Consider the following 23275-nt stretch of genomic DNA (forward strand, 5'->3'; position numbering starts at 1 on the left):
TGAGATTTGTCTGTGGTCACACTGATAATAAATGTCTGAACCCCACTACTCCTGACTCCATGTCTAGCACTTTTCCACTACAGTATGCAGCTAACTGCTTAATTCCACAGTGTAATAAGACCCAAATGATATTCCATCTTGCAGGCAAGATAGAGATACCTGATTTGGATGATCATGCATGAAATTAAGAAATAACTTAAAGAGTGGTTATTAGTGGATTAATGTTAACCTGGAAGGGAATTTTAGTAAGTCTTTGACATCTCTCCTTGACAGTCATAGACCTAGGGGGCAGCTAGGTGGCACAGTGGATAGAGCACCAGCCCTGGATTCAGGAGGACCTGAGTTCAAATTCGGCCTCAGACACTTGTCACTTATTATCTGTGTGACCCTGGGCAAGTCACTTAACCCTCATTGCTCTGCAAAAAAAAAAAAGAAAAAAGAAAAAAGAACAACAAAAAAACCCAAACAACAAACAAACAAAAACCAAGACAGTCATAGACCTAGAGAACCTTAGAGGTCATTTAGTTCACACACGTTCACTCACACACACACACACACACATTTTCACATCAAGAAGCTGAAGCAGAAAGTTGAGCTGCCCAAAGTCACATAGGTAATATAGAAAGCTAAAAATTTTAAGATAAAATTTTGTTGCTGCCCTCTTTTTAAATTTTATATCACCCTCCTTATCCCCACCCCCTTCTCAGAGTTGTTTAAAACTTAAATAGAAAAGGAAAAAGAAATCAGCACCACTGATCAATACATTGGAAAAAAGTCTAAAAACATGTGCAACGTGAAACACTGGTGGACCTCACACCTCCCCAAAGAAGATGTCTTGTCATATTTCTTCTTTTGAGTCATGTTTGATCTTTATCATTTTGTTTCACTTTTAATTTCTGGTGTGTGGCTGTTCTTTCTATTACACTGTTGTAGTTACTGTGTAAACAGTTGTTTGGTGGGGTTTTTTTGGCTCTGCTTACTTCACTCTGCATCAGTTCATGTAGATCTTTCCATTCTTCTCTGTATTCAGTCACAAACATCATTCTTCACAGCACAGTAATATTCCATTATATTTAGTAGAACAATTTGTTTAACAATTTCCCGATCTATGGGCATGTAATTTGTTTCTAAATAATTGTTATCAACAAAGTGCTGTTATAAATATTTTGGTGTATATTGTAGGACTTTCTTTTAATTGATGGCTTCCTTATGGTATAAGCCTAGGATGAGTCTCTCAAAAGAATAGGGACATGATAGTTACTTTCTTTGCAAAATTCCAAATTGCTTTCCAAAATGGCTGCACCACAGCTCCATCAACAATGTTTTCATGTACTTATCACTTCACAGCCCCTCCAACATTGGTTAATGTCATTTTTTGGTCATCTTTACCAATTTGTAGGGTATGAGGGTAAAACCTCAGGGTTGTTTTAATTGCATTTAATAATAACAACTATCATTTCTATAGTACTTACTTTGTGCTAGCCATTTAATCCTCACAACAACCCTGGGAGGAAGGTGCTATTATAGCCCCCATTTTCCAGATAAGGAAACTAAGGCAAACAGAGGTTTAAGTGAGTTGCCCAGGATTATACAACTAGCAAATATTTGAGGTTAGACTTAGACTCAAGTCATCTTGACTCCAAGCCCAGTGCTCTATCCACTGTGCCACCTAGCTGCTCCAATGTGATCTGGGGCATTCTTTCAAGGGGATGCAAATAGTTTGCAATTCTTCCTTTGAGAAGTGTTTGTTCATATCCATTAATTATCTATTGGATAATAGTCACATATATATATATATATATATATATATATATATATATATATTTTTGGTGAAGCAATTGGGGTTAAGTGACTTGCCCAGGGTCACTCAGCTAGTAAGTGTCAAGTGTCTGAGGCTGGATTTGAACTCAGGTCCACCTGAATCCAAGGCTGGTGCTTTATCCACTGTGCCACCTAGCTGCCCCTATCTTTAGATAGATATAGCTATATAAATTGTTCCTATATCTTGGAGGAGTATATGATCTGCTTATCTTCTATTTTATAGCTTTTGGGGTGTAGTTTAACCATGCTGGAAAGCAATTTTGAACTTTGCCCCCAAAGCTATTAAATTGTGCATACCATTTGACCCCATAATATCTCTACTAAGTCTATACCCCAAAGAAAGCAAAGAAAGAGGAAAAGGACTCATATGTATAAAATTATTTACAGTAGTTCTTTTTGTGGTGGCAGAAAAAATGGAAATGTCCATGAATTAGAGAATGGCTGAACACCTTATGCTATATGAAAGTGATGGAATACTATTGTGCTGTAAGAAATGATGAAAAGAGGTGGTTTCAGGAAAATATAGGAAGATGTGTAGAAACAATGCTATCCAAGCATAATAGAGCAATCTAAACAGTAACAGCAATATTGTAAAGAAAGTTTCAAAGAATTAGTAACTGATGGACAGAATGACCCACCACAATTCCAGAAGTCTCATGATGAAAAATGCTATCCACCTCTACCTAGATAAAGAACTCAGACTCAGGAGTACAGATTGGAGGTGGTTTTTTCTCGAACTTCTTTTTTTTGGTGGAGGGACTGGAACATGGCTAATGTAGAAATTTTTGCACAATTATATAAATTAGTAAAGGGTTTTATTTTTTCCTTTCTCAATGGGTAGGGCAGTGGAAAGGGAGAAGGAGAAAATTTGGACATAAAATTTTTTAAAATTTTTTAAGGAGTTGCTAAAGAAAAAAAAAAGATCCTATAGCTAACCTGGTGACGAGCTCTTCTCTATTTGGCTTGACACCTCAGGTAATAGATGGATTCCATAATCAAATTTTATAATACGTTGTTTAAAGCTTGTCTAGATTGATAGAACCTAAGAGAATTTTTAAAACAATGGAATAACCTTTAAGAACCCAGAGAAACTGGAGGCATCTAAGTGGCTCAGTGGATAAAGCACCAGCCCTGGATTCTTGATGACCTGAGTTCAAATCTGGTCTCAAACACTTGACACTTACTAGTTGTGTGACTCTGGGCAAGTCACTTAACCCTCATTTCCCTGGAAAAGAAAAAAAAAAAGAACTCAGGGACACCTCTATAAAGCATCAGAACAGAATTTAGAGGCACTGTATGAATTTTTAAAATCTACCTTTCAGAATAGAGTCCTATGCCTACAATTTTTTCCCTCATATTTCTTTTAGATATTTGCACATATGCTTTTTAAAAAAAAAAAGCAAATAAGCCTATAATACTACTTAAGCCCCAGAAATAGAATCCAGTACAACATAAAAATAGATCTCATTATTAACTGTTTGCAAATCAAAATCTTATGCTCTTGGGGGCAGCTAGGTGGTGCAATGGATAAAGCATCGGCCCTGGATTCAGGAGTTCCTGAGTTCAAATCCAGCCTCAGACACTTGACACTTACTAGCTGTGTGACCTTGGGCAAGTCACTTAACCCCCATTGCCCTGAAAAAAAAAAAAACCAAAAAAACCAAAACCAAAACAAAATCTTATGCTCTTAATCATAAGCTACAATGTACTATCTCTAATTCATAGACAAGAAAGATAATGAAAAGCCAAGTGATTTAGCCTTGTTACACAGTAACTCAAGAGCTTCTAACCTTAACTCAAAACCCTTTAAGTTTAAGTCCAAAGGCAACTTCATCTAAATTCTACTTTATATGGATATGTATACACAAATGCACATGTACACATATTATACATAGGTTGTACATGCACATGTGTGTGCAAGCGCTTGGGCATGTGGTTGTAGAACAAATATGTTCATGAATCCTAATCTACAGTTAATGTTTCTCCTTGGTATGCATTGCACTCTGCTGGTACACAGCTGCTCCACATTTTTAGTTTTTACCTGAAGAGGATTTTGTACTATTTCTCAAGAATAACTATAAGCAGTTTCTATAACTAATCTTATTAGATCAACATTGTTTTTTAGACATTTCAAATAAAAAGGTAGATATATATACTACATCCATGTATCTATACACATATAAACACATAAAACATCCACACATGTAACTGAATAGTATGTATGTGCACACATGCTTCTAAATCCCAGTAGATGGGCTATAATTATTGATTTAGAGTTCATATTCAACAATGCCCAATCTGTAGTACTATAGTACAGCAAAAATTGTTTCATGTCTGTCACTCTTCAAGAATTTTGTGTCATCTTTGCACAGGGGCCATGCTAATCTTCTCTGTATTTTTCCAATTTTAGTATATGTGCTGCCAAAGTGAGCACATGTCTGTCACTCTTTAACAATCTTTCAGTAATATATCTGTTAATGAAAATGCTGTGGTCAGAGAAAATACACCATTTTCAGAAACTTCACAATTTGAAGTAAAAATCTGGTAAGTAGTGGAAACATAATGATTGATAACTTCCAAGAAACAGAAAAATTGGTTTTGGTAAGAATGAATATATATATATATATATATATATATATATATATATATATATATATATATATATATATATATAAAAAATAAGATTATACGTGTAATTGATAAAAGGCAGCCTTTAATGTTGAAACCCTGCAGTTCAAGCTGTTCCCTTTACCTGGACTGCCCTCCCTTCTCATCTAAATGCAACCCTTCTCTTAAGGTCCAATTTAAGTGCCCTTTCCCCACCAAAGCTTTCTTCAACTGCTGACATAACACTGCTCTCTCTCATCTCTGACATCTGAGAGCACTTATCATGTACACCTCAAATGTCACTACTTCATGGCTTTTTTCCCTTTACACTATTCCTTAATTTCCTAAACTCTGATGGCAGGGGATATGACTATTTCCCCTTTTCACAGAGATCTTTACACATGAAAGCACTGTGAAAACAGTTATTAATAGGTACAAGGGAATATTATTTTTCTTTATTTTGTAATCTGAACAGCACTTAGCTCAGTGCTAAGTGAATAAGAAGTACTCCTTGCTGAACTGTATTAAATTTACAAAATTTTTGTTTTAACAGTATAAGAACAATTAACTTATACTTGTTAAAAACATATAAAAGGTGCTATCTACTTCTCACTTATTACAAATCAAAGTCATCTCTTTCAGTTCTTCTCTCTTACTTTTAAAGCTATCAAATAAGCTATTAGTTCCTATTTATTATCAACAACTGTAAAGTTTCCACTCCAATTATTTTTGGTTTATATATTCTACCTCCTACACAGATGTAAAATAATGAGCAAAGTGTTTGTTTCCAGGGCTCCAATGACAACCACTAAAAACAATAGCAAAAGTTAAGTCTGTTTCCAATACTTCCATTTTAGATTAGAAGTTACTTACAGTAAAGAGCAAATCTTATTTGTCCCATTCTAACTCAGGAGCTCAAATGTTGTAGTGACAGAAAAAATATGTAATTTAAGAAAATCTTCCTAAAAAGAAAAATTTACTAACTACACTAAATCTCTATGTCAACAAGTTGCAAATTGCAAAAGCATGCAAAAAATTGCAGTATACAGTTACATTTAAAAAAGCAATTTTGGGGCAGCTGGGTGGTGCAGTGAATAGAGTACCAGCCCTGGAGTCAGGAAGACCTGAGTTCAAATCTGTCCTCAGACACTTGACACTTACTAGCTGTGTGACCTTGGGCAAGTCACTTAACCCCAATTGCCTCACCAAAAAGGAAAAAAAAAAGGCAATTTTAAACTGTGGAACTTCATTACACATAAAAATGTCTATGACTTATTGCTTAAAATAATTCAAATAGTTATTGTGGGAGGCAATGTTGTATTAATGGAAAGAGCACTAGATTTGTAGTAAGAGGATATGGGTATAAATTGAACTTTCTGATGAAGTATTTAACATTTTCTTCTTTTTAAAAATTCTTTTGATTCTGTTTGACTGATTTAGTGTCTCATGGAGTCATTAGCTTCCATCTGCTCAATTCTAATTTTAAGGCATTATTTTCTTCAATAAGCTTTTGTACCTCCTTTTCCATTTGGCTATTTTCCCCCCATTTGGCCAATTGTATTTTTTAAGGAATTGTTTTCTTCAGTCAATTTTTGTGTTTCATTTTCCAAGCTGTTGACTTTTTTCATAATTTTCCTGTGCAATTCTCATTTCTTTTCCCATTTTTCTTCTACTTCCCTCATTTTCCAATTCATTTTACAGATGAGGAAACTGAGGCCAACAGGGTTAAGTGACTTGTCTAGGTCACATGGCTAACAAGTGTCTGAAGCCACATTTGAACTCAGGAAGAAGAGACTTCCTGACTCCAGGCCTGGAGCTCTATCCACTGTGCAACCTACATTTATTTAATTGCTACTGAATTTCATCTTACTAAATTCAGCACAATGCTCTGTAAGCATAATTTCAAATTTTATGGGCATGCCATCTATGTCTTTATCCTAGTAACTGATAAAATGATTAAAAAGTACAGGGTCAAGCACAGATCCCTGAAGTACTTCACTGAAGACATAGCACACTGACACTGAACCATTAACCCCGAGCCCAGCCATCCAACCAATTCTGATAACTGTATTACTGTCTAGTCTCTATCTCTCCCTCAGCACAAGAACAGCATGAACTCCTTCATCCACAGCTTTGCAAAAATATAAACCATATCTATGGCATCTATTAGTTTAATAATCCTGTCAAAAAAGGAAATGACAATCTTGGTAAGAGTTGTTCTTGATAATGCCATGCTAGCTCCTCATAATCATCTGTCTGCCAACCACCTCAAGAATCTGTTCTCAAATTTTTCCAGGAAAATCCATTATATTATACTGACTCTAACATTTATAAAGTGCTTTGTTGATAATAGCAACGTTTATATAGAACTTGAACATTTGCAAAGCACGTTATATATACATTATCTCATTTGAACTTAGTAGCACTGTGACATGGGTGCTATTAACACTCCCATTTTGTAGAACAGGAAACTGAGGCCTAAAGAAACTAAGTGACTTGCCCAGGGTCATAACTATTAAGTGTCTGAGTGTTTGAAACCAGATCTTCCTGACTCTTAGTCCAGAAGTCTATCCATTACTAAGTCTAACTCACTAGCCTATACTTTGATTTTCTAAAAATTATTATTATTGTTGTTATTATTATTACAGGGCAATGAGGGTTAAGTGACTTGCCCAGGGTCACACAGCTAGTAATTGTCAAGTGTCTGAGGCCAGATTTGAACTTAGCTTCTCCTGAATCCAGGACTGGTACTCTATTCATTGTGCCACCTCGCTGCCCCTAGCCTATACTTTGTAGACTCCATTTCCCCCCCCCCCAAGTCAGGACATTTCCCCTTCTTTTATTTTTGTGATCCTGTTCCTGTTTCCACGAGCTTTCACATATTACTTACAGTAGCTCAGAAATAACACCTTCCAGTTCTTTTCGTACTCAAGTTAATCTGGACCAGGTGAACTGAACTCATGGGCAGCTCGCTACTCTCCTAATATCTTCCTTACTTATCTTTGGTATCAACTCTGTTAAGGGTCATTTACAGTGAAAAAGTAATTAGCCTTCTCCAAGAAAACAGAATCAAAATAAGAATTAAACATCCCTGCCTTTTCTCCATTGTCATTTATTCCATCAACCCCAAGCAAAGAAACAAAGAAACAATCCCTTCTCTGATCAGACCATTACGCTTTTAAGTGTCCTTAGCTGCCATCACAAAACTCAGGTCATTTTAAGCATTCAAAGAATACTTCCCTGCTCTTCTATTCATCTTGTTACTCTACCTTGTTTCAGCCTTCTAAATGAATCAACATCATCACTGGAATGGTGCATTTTGGGGTTTTTAGTATTATTCTCCCAAAGAAGTTGACATGAATGAATAAAAAAACATTTATTAAGCACTTGCTATATGACAGGTGGTGTGTTAAGTGCTGGGAATACATACTTGAAAAATAAGGCGGCATGATGTTAATGAATTTTGTTGTTGTTCAGTCATTTTTCTGCCATGTCTGATTCTTTGTGACCCCATTTTGGGATTTTCTTGGCAAAGATCCTGGAGTGGTTTGCCATTTTCTTCTCCAGTTCATTTTACAGATAAGGAACTGAGGCAAACAGGGTTAAGTGACTTGCCCAAGGTCACACCGCTAGTAAATGTTTGAGACCAGATCTGAACTCAGGAAGATGAGTCTTCCTTACTTTGGGGCCAGCACTCTATCCACTGTTCCACCTAGCTGCCCTGGCTGTGTACTGAATATAGCACTATATTTGGAAGTTAAGATCTGGGCTAAAATCCCACCTGTCATTTACCAGATATGGCCTTAGGCAAGTTACCTGTTCTAACAGGAGAAGGATGGACTCAAGGACCTTAATTGATGATCCCTGCCTATAAGGAGCATATTCTAAGGAGAACAATAAATACAGCAGAGGAGTTCCCAGGGAAGGGAGTTTTGGTCTGCAAGGTCAGAGATAGTAAGTTGATCAATAGGACAGTCAACTGACATACCCTTTCCAAAAGCAGTATTACTGATGATTTGATCAGAAGTCAGGGTTAAGGAGGAGGAATGGGGGGGTGGAAAGAAGGAATATATAGGAGGTATCAGGGCAAATGGCAAGAGAGTTTACTTTGGGTGTGCATCAGACTGGTGTAGGGTCAGCTAGCTATATAATACTAAGCACGTTTGCATTCACATAGGTACCCATCAAGATGGCTCAAACCCACCCTTATAGTAGGAGTTCAAAAGCTGAATAAATTAATTTCCTCAGAGATCCTAGGTCTGGATTTTAGAATTCTGGGTCACAGGATGCTTGTTTGTCCAGGTAGTACTTTATGTCCACCAAAGCTGGGTAGTAGGGAAGACAGAAATATGGTTTAGATCAGGGCTAGTCTTGGAATCTGTCAGGAACCTAGATATAGTGGGTTAGGCAAACAGACTGGATGGGGCTATTAACTCCTTGAGAGAGTTGAGGGCATTTGCTGGGTCTCAGTATTTGTCAAACCATTCACACCTCATTGAACATGAGTGATTAAGTCTCAGCGTCCCAGGTTGATTTGCTTGACTTCAGACTATTGTGGATTAAAGCCATCCCTTTGTCTTGGAAAATCAGTCAGAGAGGTTCAGATGGAGCTTAATCAGAGAGGAAGGCAGCAGAGGATAAGAGTGTTTGCCAAGGGCTAATGGCATCAAAGCCATGTGACCCATGTCAGCCAACCTCCTAGATCATAGATAGGATTATAGAACCAGAGCTGGAAGGGATCCCAGAAATTATGAGTCCAACATTTTGCAGATAAAGAAATTGAGGACCAGGCAAATTCAGTGACTTATTCAAATATTAAAAATCAGAGTTAGGATTCAAAGTAGGGTCCTCTGACTCCAGAGTCATACTGCCTCCAATTAAAAATTGATAAAATTTCCCCAGACTGTGATTTCTTAAACTGTTCTGGGCATCATGTTTCAAATTCCTTCTTTGATCCAATTTCACCAGAGGAAAAGCAATTTCCTAGACAGTGGATAGAGGAGGGGGAATATTTCCTGGATAAGGCCAAGTTTCAAATCTAGGAGAGTTCTGGGTTCCAGCTTCCCAAAGGAGGTGTTCCCACAAAGGAGCTCTCCTGGAGAGAACACAGAACAAGTCTATTCACAGGGGAACCTGTGTCTGGGTAGTAAAAAGTGACGGAGCCATGCAAATCATCCCCAAACACTGAAACTGCATCATTCATCCTCAATGAGGCATGAATGAATCTAAAGCACTTAGGCAAAGGAGACATACTTCAAGGAGTTGTTAAAATCAATCAATAAGCATTCATTAATTGCCTACTATGTGCCTTTGTGATATAAAGATTAGAAGAAACATCCTTGGTCCTCAAGGAGCTTACATGCCAACAACGTACATCCATACAGATTTAGACAAACTATTTACAAAAGAAGATACAAGGTGATTTTCAAGGCAAAGTGTGAGCAGCTAGAGGAACCAAGAAAAGTCTCACATAGAAGGTGTCAGCAGAGCTGGGTCTTAAGTGAAACTAGTTATTTTGAAAGACGGGAGTTGAAAAGTGTGTTTTCCAGGCACAGAAAGAAAGCCAGTGCAAAAGCAAAGAGATGAAAAAAAAAAAAAAGCAAAGAGATGAAAGACAGAATGCTGTGTATAACAAAAAGAACAGTTTAGACTAATTATAAATTGTGAGAAGAGGAAAACTATATAATAAGCCTGCAAAGATACGTTGGGGCTCAGTTGTAAGGGCCTTAAATGCCAAATAGAAGAGTTTATATTCAATCCTAGAGGTAATAAGGCTCTATTGGTAACAGGGCAATAGCAGACATTAGAGTTTATGGAGCAACGGAATGACATGATCTGACTTGCACCTTATGGAAATCACTTTGGCAGCCATATGAAGGACAGATTAGAGAGGGAAGAGGCCTGAGGAAGAAAGATCAATTTAGAGGCCACTCCAGTAACCCAAGCATGAGATGATGAAGGTTTACCCTGTGGCAGTGGATGTGGAGAGGTAAGTGCAAAAAATATTGTAGAGGAGGAAATGACAATATTTGCAACTGATTAGATCTGTGTAATGAGGAAGGCTGAAAATAATATAGTTGCAAATGGGTGACTTGAAGGATAGTAGTGTACCTTTGACGGAAATGTCAGTGTTGAAAAGATGGGTGGCTTTATGAGGAAAAAGACAATGAGCTCTATTTTGGAAAAGTTCAGTTTGAAATGCTTACAAAATTTCCAGTTCAAAATATCCAATAGGTACTTTGGAAGTAGAGCTTAGAAGAGAAATTAGAGTTAGATTCAGTGTTCTATAACAGATCTGAAAATTTTGGAAAAAAACTTCCTAACTGAAGAATCGCTGGGAAAACTAGAAATTAGACCATCATCTTATACCACATTCCACAATAAATTAAAAATCTGAATATAAAGATCATACTATTAAAAAGTAAGAAAATAAACAAATTATATACCTCTCATAGTTATGGATAGGGAATTAATTCATAACCAAATAAAGAACTGAGGTAATTAGATAAAATAATTTTAATTACATGAAATTAAAAAGCTTTTGAAGAAATAAAATTAATGTATTTATGTTAAGAAGGGAAGTGGTAAACTTGGGGAAAAGTTTTTTTTATTTTTTTCCTAGAACAAAAAAACTACTCATACAAATAAAAGAATACTTCTGATCACTAATAAAAAAAAGAATGCAAATCAAAACAATTTTGAGGCTTTTACTCACAGCTAGAAAACTGGCAAAAATTATAAAAGATGGAAATCGATCATTTTGAAGAAAGAAACAGGCATACTAATGAATTGTTGGTGGAGCTGTGTCCCAGGAAAGCAAGCTAGAATTTAGCAAATGAAGTGACTAAAATGTCCATACCCTTTGACTCAAAAATTCTACTAATAGGCATATACACCAAGGAGGTCGATGACATTTAAAAGAACAGCTCCATAAACACCAGTCAGTCACTAAACATTTATTAAATACCTATTTGTGCCAAGTACTGTGCTAAGTGATAGAAATACAAAGAAAGATAAAAGAGTCGCTGTTCTCAAGAACTGGAAAAACGTAGATGCCCACTGACTGGAGAAATAACTAAACAAATTGCAGTACAATAATGGAATGAAATGTTACTCTGCTGTAAGAAACACAATGAATACAAGAAGCATGGAAAGACATATGTGACCTGATGCACAGTGAAGTATGCAGAATCAGGAAACAACATACATAATGAATAGAACAATGTAAATGGAAAAAATCACCAACACAAAACAACTGATACTGAATGTTACAAAATTATTAAGAACAAGCTTGGCCCCAGAGAACGGATATGAGAAGACATTCACCCACCTCCATTCCTTTGCAATCACTGAGGCACACAGGTGTGGAACAGTGATTTTTTTCAATGGGTGGACTAGTTTTATTGAAAATTTTCTCCTCTTTTTCTATAAATTCGTTTTTATAAGGAATATCTTTCTAGGGCAGAAAAAGAAAAAGAATATAGTATGAAATCTAGATGAAGACAAAAGATAGTTTAAAAAATTTATGTAGATTAAAAATTTGAATTCAACAATATACTGCTTTTAGGAAACAATAAAAATGAGATACACACGAAGATCAAATAAAGGGCAGGAATAGAATTTATTATGTAAAGAAAAAAGGGTAGTAATCATGATCTCAAAGTTAAAGCTAAAATAGACTTAATAAAAAGAGAAAAATAGAGAAACTACACTGTCTGCAATTTTATCCAATATTGTTTTTAACTCATTTAAAATAACTAGACAGTACAAAATACCTGAGAGTATACCTGCCAAAAGAGACACAGGAACTATATGAACATAAGCATAAAACACTTTTTATACAAATAAGGTCAGATTTAAACAAATGGAGTAATAGTTATTGTCATAGGTAGGGAAAGCCAATATAATTTCTAAAAACAATTTTTTACCTAATCTATTCAATGCAATCCCAATTAAATTACTCAAAAATTAGTTAGAAAAAATAGCAAATATCATTTGGAAGAACAAAAGGTCAAGAATTTAAAAGAAAACAAGGGAAAAAAGATGTAAAGGAGATTCAGTAATATCAGACCTTAAATTATAAGGTGAGACCACTGATGAAGTATAAAATGAATAATCGGATAATTTAAAATGAAAATTTCTTGTATAAATAAAGCCAATGTAGCCAAGAATAAAAGGAATGCAGAAAATTGGAGGAAAATTTTTATAGACAATTTCTCAGATAAGATGTGATTGTTTTGGAATACTGTTGTGGTGTAGGAAATAATAAGCCAGTTGATTTTGAAAACATGAGAAGACTTGGACCTATGAAGGAAGATACTATCCACCTTCAGAGAAAGAGATCCTAAGTGGAAATATACATAGCATGGTCTTACATATATGTTATGATTATATATGTGTATATAGGTGTTATGTTTATATATATTTATGTATATGCATATGTGTGTATGTGTCTGTGTTAACGGGGATAGGGAGAAGAGGGAGGAGGGGGGAAAACAAAGTAAAAAATGCACAGGAGAGAACAAAAGTAAACCTACAAGGAAACAAAGAAAAGCTGGGAAGCTTGGAAAGCAATGTGTAGTATTTATTTTATAGGTTTTCTTGAAATGGAAATTTATTGTTTTATATTGAATCATCTCTTATGTTCTGCTGTGTACATAGCAATGTTCTTTTTTTCTTTTCTTATTTTGTATTTAAGTTTAAAATAAATTTAAAACTTACCAAAAAAAAAAAAGAAAAAAAATTATAAATTAGGTAGGTATATGGATCTGAGACCTATCTGCAAAAAGATGATAACTAAACCAATGAAAAAAGATAAAATCACACAATAAGAGAGTATTAAAGATAAGGGGCCCCAGGAAAATGCCTTGGGGAATACCCAAGCAATAGAGTGACCAGTGGTTCCTAAGCAATTTGAAACACGACCTTCCTCTTGGTCAAGGACCAAACCCCCCCCCCCAGCTCAAAGACTGAGGGACTTGATAGAACTTGGGGAGTTCCTGGAAGGTACCCTTATCATTGGAGGTCCCTTCAGAAGCATAGGGACTCCTATGATTGGCTGCTCTTGGGGTTAGGGGGAGCTCCAATAATTGGCTTAGGGCAATGTCCATCAATCATAACCCCTCTGTCAGGCCTTTCACAGGTCATCAGCTACAGGCCATCTCAGCAGAGGCTTTCTACAAGCCATCAAACAAACAGCAGTGTTTGGTCAACAGTTTCCTAAGGACCAAGAAAGTTGTGGGTTTGAAGCAAAGGTCAATAGGCAGTAGTAATTCATAGGGGTGAAGGATCATTACCAAGACTTATGAACCTTATCTCAAGCATAGTATACATAAGAGTGGCAATGGGGTACAAGAAAATCTTTATAACAGGCCTAAATAATACAGTATGGCTCTATCTAATAAATCAAATACAATCAACATAATCATCAATACATAAATTAATTATAATCTGCATAACTCTAATGCAGATTGGGGGCAGGATATAGATAAATCAGCAATGGAAACTGAGTTACAATCAAAATAACAGAAGAACCAAGAGAGAGAGCAGCTTCACAAAAATCCAAAGAGAGAGTATCCAAAAAGAGAGGGTGTTCAACAGTTTTAAGTACAGCAGAGAAGTCAACAAAGATAAGGATCATCCATACTCTTCATAAGAAGATACAAACACCCCAAAAGAGGCTCACCTCCTGTAACTTCATCAAATTGATCAAGCTCTCATTCTTCTAAATATATCATTTGTTTTAAATATGTGTGTGTGTGTGTGTGTGTGTGTGTGTGTGTGTGAATTGGGGTTAAGTGACTTGCCCAGGGTCACACAGCTAGTAATTGTTAAGTGTCTGAGCTCAGATTTGAACTCAGGTCCTTCTGAATCCAGGGCCGGTGCTCTATCCACTGCACCATCTAGCTGCCCCCTCATTTGTTTTATATAAGTGGACAGCTAAGTGGTGAAGTGGATAGAGTTCAGGGCCTGAAATCAAGAGGACCTGAGTTCAAATCCTATCTCAGACACTTGTTAGCTGTGTGACCCTGGGCTAGTCACTTCACCCTGTTTGTCTCAGTTTCCTCATCTGTAAATAAGCTGGAGAAGGAAATGGTTTAAACCGATCCAGTGTCTTTATCAAGAAAACCCCAAAATGGGACTGAAAGAATCAAACAGAACTGAAATGACTGTACAACAACAAATTACGTAAGTATCTGGAGATACAGCACAACACAGAGGATGAATAATTGGTCTTAGAGTCAGGAGGATGTAGGTTTAAGTTCTGCCTCTTGTGATGGTTAAATAATTACCAAAGACACAAGTTTGGGCTAAGTATATTATCAATTTAGCAATTTCTACCAGCAAGGGATTGACAAAGCATCTCCTTATTTCTTATGTTCCCCAGACAGTGCATATGGTCCCCCAGAGTAAGCATGTGATCCCAAGAGAGACAACATGGCTACCTCTCCAGGTTTTTTATCCCATTGTGATACGAGTTGGGTCATTATACATCAATCAAACCTAACTGGTCAGTACCTTCAAATCCAATTGGTCAACATGACTTGAAGGTGGGCTATATTAAAATGAATTCAAGGGGGGCGGCTAAGTGGCTCAGTGGATAAAGCACCAGCCCTGGATTCAGGAGTTCCTGAGTTCAAATCCGGCCTCAGACACTTGACACTTACTGGCTGTGTGACCCTGGGCAAGTCACTTAACCCCCATTGCCCCACCAAAAAAAAAGATGAATTCAAGGGATGACATCAGAGTAAGAAATGCAAGACCCCCACTCAAACTGGTCCATTCATCTAGGTATGGTTTAATCTCATCAGTAAAGATGACAAAATCTTCACCTAAAGGCTCCTTTTGTGAGCTTGAGGTTGGGGTGTGTTTGATCTAGATGAGATGACAGAATCCCTCAAGACCATGAGACTTTCACAGCATCATAGATCTTGAACAGGAAGGGATCTCAGAAGTTATCTAATACATTTTGTTTTGTTTTTTAGTGAGGCAATTGGGGTTAAGTGACTTGCCCAGGGTCACACAGCAACTAAGTGTTAAGTGTCTGAGACCAGATTTGAACTCAGGTACTCCTGACTCCAGGGCCGGTGCTCTATCCATTGTGCCACCTAGCTGCCCCTATCTACTACATTTTACAGATGAGGATACTGAAACCCAGAGAATTATCCAAAATCACATGGGTAGTGAGCTGTAGAACTGGGATTGGAACCCAAGTGCTCTAACTTCAGAGCCTGTGCTCATTCTACTATAACACCTTACCTCCCTCATTTGAAAAATAAAGAAGCTCAGATTTCCAATGCCATTACCCTAACACCAAATATAGCTGACCAAAGCACTAGAAGCCTTCTTTTGGTACTTTTATTACTTGGCAGATATTAGTGAAGGACTCAGGTTGTCCATCTGTTTTCTCAAACCACCTTCTTTCCTTGTTTCACATCTCCTTGATGAGGTCATCCAGGCTACATGTCAAATCTAAGGGTTTTCTAATATGCAACAGCCTATCCATATCCACTGTGAGTTTTTTAATTGCAATTCTTCCAACAAGGAAACAAAATGGAGAATAGTGACTAATCTATTACTTCCACCTAAAGCAAGATTTCCATTTAAAAAAAATCAATAAGCATCACAGTTGAGTCTTAATCACAGGGATCCAAGATGAAATCATGGAATTTGCTAATTCTGATGGAAATACAGTCTAAGTCAAAGTCCAAAATTAGATTCTCAAGTATACCACAAAAATAATAATGTAGGCTTTTCCTAGATTGAGACAGTTTCAAAATATACTATTCTTTATTACCAGATTTTTCCTCATAATTCCTCCAATACTGTTGTTTTTTTCCCTTTCAACTGCCAGAATATTCTGCCTTAAAACAGATTGTGATAGAAATGTTTTTACTAAAATTTAAACAAACAAGAAAGTAAACTTGGACTCGTTCTAAAACAAATATCAAAGAAGTCTTTGGATAAAACTTGAATTCTTCAATTCGAATACCTTTTGTATTACCTACTGTGCCAAAGGCCAACACTTTCAGTATACCTAAACATTAAACTTCTTTTTCTCCCCTTATCCAATAGTTGTACGACCTTTATTTTTCCCCCTAAACATATTTCCTCAGTTCACCCATATCTCCTTGCTGATCTCTATTTAACATGATAAACATATTCTTGAACTTAGAACATCTATACATCAGAACCTCAAATTTTCTTTCTTGTGTCTTATTGTATTTTTATTTATTTTATTAAATATTTTCCATTACATTTTTGGGGGGGTGATGCAATTGGGGTTAAGTGACTTGCCCAGGGTCACACAGCTAGTAAGGGTCAAGTGTCTGAGGCTGGATTTGAACCCAGGTCCTCCTGAATCCAGGGTCAGTGCTCTATTCACTGTGCCACCTAGCTGCTCCCCAAACTTTCTTTCTTTTTATAACATATAATGTTAAAATTTGGGAAATGGTAAAAATTTATTTTTTACTTTCTACCAAATGTGGTATGGTTTATGGAAATTACCATGAAAAGAAGTTTCTATGTGTTTAGGAAAGTCTGGTTGTCACAATGGTAATGTTATACTATACTTAAACGGTCTATAATATTGTCATGAAGAGTATACTTATACTCAATCTTGGGTTGGGGTTTAGCAAAAATGTTTTATCACAACTGTTTTAAGAAACTGAAGCAGGGTATTCATCTAACAGTTGAGAAGAAAAAAAACTATAGTATATGTAATTATAAGGAAAATTCTAGTTATAGAGAAAATCAAATGAAATACAAGCCACACTGAATATGCAAGAAAAGCCCTGTTTTTGTAACCAAGGTGACAAATTAAACTCATTAAATCATACTTATTAAAGGTGTTTTACAGCTGCATTTTAATTTTAAACATATAGTACAAAATGGAATGATTACTTGAGTTTAGATTTTTCTAGATCATACTTAAAGATATATATATATATATATATATTTTTGGGCAGGGCAATGAGGGTTAAGTGACTTGCCCAGGGTCACACAGCTAGTAAGTGTCAAGTGTATGAGGTCGGATTTGAACTCAGGTCCTCCTGAATCCAGGGCCAGTGCTTTATCCACTGCGCCACCTAGCTGCCCAAAGATAAATTGTTAAATATCTGAGTGGCTGAAAGTGTTTCAAGTTCTTGAATGAATGCAAATTTTCTTGAAGCTGCATACAAAATAGTACCACTACCTTGAATTTATTATATTATATACTACTATTGCTTAGAGAGGCTAAAATAATGTTTACATTAGCTTACTCATACTCATTAAAAAAAAAAGACCTGCAAACTACAAAATTACAAAATAGAATCATGAGAGGCAGTAAGGCAGAAGGAGGGGATAGTGGGCTGACCTTAGGGTGAAGAAGACTTGGGTACAAGTCTTGCTTTCGACATATACTAGCAATGTGACCTGGGAATAGTTATACTTAACCTTTCAGTGCCTAAATATTACAGCTGAGTTGGTGATCTTCCTCAATGAAAGGAATTTCTAAATCATGATTTCCCTTCATTTCCCACTGAAATCATAGTCCCAACTCCTTCCAACTCCAATCCTGGAGATGGAAGGGAATCCAGGGGCAGCCAGGTGGCACAGTGGATAAAGCCTTGGAGTCAGGAGTACCTGAGTTCAAATCCGGCCTCAGACACTTAATACTTACTGTGTGACCCTGGGCAAGTCACTTAACCCCAATTGCCTCGATTAAAAAAATTAAAATAAAAGATCACTTACTATATTCGAGGCAATGTACTAAGCATTTTACATGTATTTTACCTCATTTGGTCCTCACAACTATTATTATCCCTACTTTACAGATGAGGAAAGTGAGGCAAACAGCAGTTATATGACTTGCCCAGGATTACCCAGCTAGTATGTGTCTGAGGCCCCATCTGAACTCATGTCTTCCTGACTCCAAGTTGGGAGCTCAATCCACTGTGCCACTTAGCTACCTCATAGAAAATAAGCTGCCCTATATAAGAATCCCATTCTCATCAACTATAGTTAACCATGTAATTAACCAAAATCTGTTACTTCTACCCTTGAAATCTACTCCTTAAAGCCTTTAAGTGAGTTCCTATTTTCTTTGGGACAAAATACAAACTCCTCAGCCTGGCATTTTTGGTCCTCTACAATCTCACTCAAGCCTACCTTTCTAGTATGATTTCACATCCCTCTTCACACACTATGTTCCCACCAAACTGGCCTACTAGCTATTCCCTAAAATTGGCATTCCATTTCCTACCTACATGTGTTTACACAAACTATCTCACGTGCTTGGAATACACTATCTGGGAGAATTCTTATCCTCCTTTGAGACCCAGTTTAGGAATCAGCCTTCCACCTTTTACGTCCACTCCCCGACCATGTTCATGTTCTCTTCTTCCTCAAATGATTTGTATTTACTATGTACACACACAAAATATCCCAAGTAGCTCCCTGAAAGAATTTCATTTTTGTCTCTCTATCAAAGTATCCTCAGCATCTATCAGTTTCTTAATTTACAGTAGTTGACCTTTATAATACAGTATTAATTAAAAGAAACATCTATTGAACAACTACTCTACTTATTCATATGAATAAGATGACTTGGCCTTTCCTCTCGAGTATTTTGCAATCCGAGAGAAGGAAAGAAAATACATTTAAAAAGATAATATGCAAAACAGAGTGTGGTAGTATATGACAAGTATTAAATACTACAAGAGCATCACTGTTTCCATTTTACAGTTAGCAAAACTAAAACAGGCAAATCAACTGGCTTACTCTAAAACTACAAAGCAGCTCATGTAATAAAACCTAATTACCTGAATTTCTAATTCAGGGCTCTTTTCTTAAATAATTTTAGTATTAATTGGAGAGGGTGTAAATAAATGTCTAGGGCAGAAAATATAAATATACTTACCTGAATCATTATAACAAACTAGACATGATAATTAGGCCCCAGTCCTAAGAATCCAATGGAAAGGCATATTAGTATAAAGAACGGGAAAAAATAAAGTACCTGAACATTTACTTTCTATACAACTCCTTTTGGTTTGATCAAATACTATACTTTTTTATTATTTTAAGTATTTCAAATGCGGATAGTTTATTTCCCCAACTTGAAGAATGGGACTGCCTTCTACTTTTTAGACCCCTTGCAAAGTGCTGTATGTACACATAGTAGGCATTAGTCAAATAATTTACCTAGGATATTGTCTTTCAGAATGCTGTTCATATTCACTTTCTAGACTGTAATAATCAATGTTTGTTTTCAAAAGTAAGCAGCAAGAGAAAATGGGTTTCTTGCAATGTTGACCACACAGTATGTTGCTATCACAACAATTACCCAAACATTATTTTTAATTAAGAAAGCTTCTCCTAGCTTCAGTCCCCTAAGATTAACCCAATTCTCCAGTTCATTAAAGCCCAGGAGATGCTCCTCTGTAAAATATTGACAGCATGATTTATAAAAACAATGGCCTAGAAAGCTTAAATGCTTTCCATATTTGACTTTAGAATTTTTAAATTACAGTTTAAGTATTTCTATTAGGCAACTCATAATTTTCAGTACCTTAAGTCTTTTAAAAAATGTAATAAAATTTCAACTGACACATAACCTTCCTTTTTATACACAGAGATCATATCATACCTGTGTATACTCTAGGTCCTATTTATTTTGAAGTACTCTCTTTTAGCAGCTAGCTAGACAGTTCTGATGCCACAGACATAAGAGGCATTAGAGAACATTTCTTAATTAGGCATTAGAGAACATTAATGCTATAATGGCTCATGCAAAACTTAGGCTGGGAAGATTATGAGCCAGATTAAAATCTCTAAAATTTACACACGACTTTGACTATTATAAACATGAAGCCTAAAAAGATGGCTGGATAATTTTTTTTTATTCCTAACAGTTTCAAACATGAATTCTTGTTTCTTTGTTTGTTTTTGTTTTGTGAGGCATTTGGGGTTAAGTGACTTGCCCAGGGTCACACAGTAAGTGTTAAGTGTCTGAGACCGGATGTGAATTTAGGTACTCCTGACTCCAGGGCTGGTGCTCTATCCACTGCACCGCCTAGCTGCCCTCAAACATGAATTCTTAACCATTCCAAAAAAGAAATACCAATGTCAGGGTTTTCCCAGCCTAGATAATTTCCTTCCTTATACTCCTGTAGCTTTTAAAAACATTTTCACCTTATCATAGGATCAAAGATCTAGATCTTGAAGGAACTATAGAGGTCATATAATCTAATCCACTCATTCTATAAACGACAAAACTGAGACTCGGGAGTTTAAGTTACTTGCTTGCCCAAGGTTAGCAACAGAGATGGGATTTTGACTCCATGGCCAGTGCTCTTTCTGGTTGTTTTAGTCTCTTTCAAACTAATTTTTTGTTTGTATTCCCATCAATTAAAGCACTAAGTAATAAAATGTTTTGCTATTTCATATACTTTAAAATCAAATCACCAGGGCAGCTAGGTGGCGCAGTGGATAAAGCACTGGCCTTGGATTCAGGAGGACCCGAGTTCAAAGCCAGCCTCAGACACTTGACACTTGCTAGCTGTGTGACCCTGGGCAAGTCACTTGACCCTCATTGCCCTGCAAAAAAAAAACCAAAAAAAAAAATCAAATCACCTTCTGCAGAGTGCCTACTGGACACAGAATATCATCACACTAGGCACCATGGAAAAATAGAAAACAAGAATATATAGCTCTTGCCCTGGAGAACTCGAAAATGATAAATACAAATTTTCTATTCATTTGGAAGGAGGTAAACAAAACATTCAACAGTTGCTAGAATGCACTTTTGGTTTTGTCTTTTTTTTTTAAGGCAATTGGGGTTAAGTGACTTGCCCAGGGTCACACAGCTAGTAAGTGTTAAGTGTCTGAGTCCAGATTTGAACTCAGGTACTCCTGACTCCAGGGCCGGTGCTCTATCCACTGCACCATCTAGTTTTTGAATCAGTATTCTTTAAGAAGTTGTGTAAAGATTAAAACAAAAATGACACCCACATGAAAAGACTCTTCAACTCATCAAAAACAACTGTGTTTATAAAGCAGTGTAAGACTGTCCTTAATTTATTAAGCTATCAAATAGGTGAAATTGCTAAATACTACAAACTCAAAGTAACTTTAAAGCACTGTCATCAAATCTGGGACTTGATTTTGAAGGAAAATTTAAAAATAAATATTAAAATTAAAAAGACAACTTAAATTTTGCTTATGTTAGTCAGTTGGAGAAATTGTCATTTTCAGAGGTTGGATTTCTTTCCTCCCTTAAGTTTAAGTTAGCTTTAAAAATAATCTAATAACTACATTCCTCCTATAAAAAACGATGACACAATAGCTCTCACAATCATAAGAGTGCTTCTTTCAAATAGGAATAAAAAATAAAATAAAAAACTACCAGAAAAAGAGCAAGTAAATAAAAACCGAAAGATGCTAGCGTACAATTTTCAAATACCAATACTTGTCAAGAACAGGATATACCTTAATAAATTTCTATACAGTCTGGAAATTATAGGAAAAAATTGTTTAGCAGTATATTTATGTAGGCGTGCAATATTACTAAAACTACTGTTAACTTGACTGTTCAGTTAGAGGGAACAGGATGGATCACTAGGTAGTGCAGTGGATAGACAACTGGGCCTGGAATCAGGATGACCTGAATTCAGTCACTAGCTGTGTGACCCTGGGCAAGTCACTTAGCATGTGTGCCTCAGTTTCCTCATAATAAAATGGGGATAACAGCATTTACCGGCCAGGGCTGATGTAAGGCCAGAATGAGATAATTGTAAAGCATTTAACATTGTGCTTGACACATTGTAAGCACTATGTACATGTTAACTATTACTATTATTCATTTAATATTACTCAATAGCCCAGTAGTTTGGCAGATCATACTTAAAATTATGAACTCAACATAAGTAAATTATTATGTGGAAAGAGGAAGCCTTATGAAATTCAAGATAACGTCCCAAAACAATTCTACAGAAAACATTTTTTCTGTTACTGTGTTTATTTTTACATATAAATGTCAAAAAAATTTTTCCCTTAACTGAAATGAGTTATAAAACAGTTCCCTGCAATTAGAGTCACTTTACCCTAACATTTACATATTCAGGAAGGGACTCACACTTTTCATCACTTCACTACCTCTTGTGTGAGGGGAGAAATAGCTTGCATTACTTAATTTATTAATAGAAAAAAATTTATTTCATTGAAATAAACTAAGAAACACAAAAACTATTTATTGGGCAGGGTTAGCAAAAAGGAAGCAAGGACAGAAGCGGAGAATTCACTACTTCAACTGTAAGATGAGATCACAGAAAATCCAGTTTGCAGAAACTGATGAGGATTGCTGGGGCTGGTTGAGTCAGGACAGACACTGTTACCTATTTCCCAGATGGTGCTTTTGTAGGAGGCCATGGAACACACCTGACATCTTTAATAATACACAGTCAGGTGGTCGGGGAGGGGAAGGGTACTTATCAAGGAAGGCTTCCGTGCAGTAGTATATATATTCAGGCAGCCGATAAGGCGGCCACTTTCAATTTCCTTTTCTTCATACCAATACCTTCATACCTCGGTTGATAATCCCCCATTAATCTAGGGCTATGAAATGCACCTGACACCTTTAATGAAACACAGACAGGTGGTCGGGCAGGCAAAGGGTGAACATCAGGGAAGGCATTCGTGCAATAGTCTAAATTCAGGCGGCCGCTTTCAATTTCCTTTCCCGCTCTCTTTTCAAGCTAATACCTTCCCTACGTTGATACTCACTCATTTATCTAGCGCTATGTAATGCACTTGACACCTTTAAAGACACACAGACAGGTGGTCCGGAAGGCACCCTGGCAGCAGT

The 23275-nt window shown here is 36.4% G+C and overlaps 1 protein-coding gene and 1 pseudogene across 2 annotated transcripts in view; both read right to left on the reverse strand.

Annotated features, from left to right (window-relative positions):
• Positions 1 to 23275, reverse strand: part of RP2 (RP2 activator of ARL3 GTPase) — a 47711-nt gene that overhangs the window by 23621 nt on the left and 815 nt on the right. The window contains exon 2 of one of the 2 annotated variants that reach the window (XM_043998289.1): positions 19331 to 19374. The exons of the other annotated variant lie outside the window; for it this stretch is intronic. Within the exon in view, the coding sequence (XP_043854224.1) occupies positions 19331 to 19339 (9 nt within the window). The 5' untranslated portion in view covers positions 19340 to 19374. The remainder of the gene's footprint in view (positions 1 to 19330; positions 19375 to 23275) is intronic. 2 annotated transcript variants of the gene reach the window in all.
• Positions 4140 to 4255, reverse strand: LOC122752189 (annotated as a pseudogene).

Source organism: Dromiciops gliroides, chromosome 3, assembly GCF_019393635.1.
Source record: "Dromiciops gliroides isolate mDroGli1 chromosome 3, mDroGli1.pri, whole genome shotgun sequence".
NCBI classification, from domain to species: Eukaryota; Metazoa; Chordata; class Mammalia; order Microbiotheria; family Microbiotheriidae; genus Dromiciops; species Dromiciops gliroides.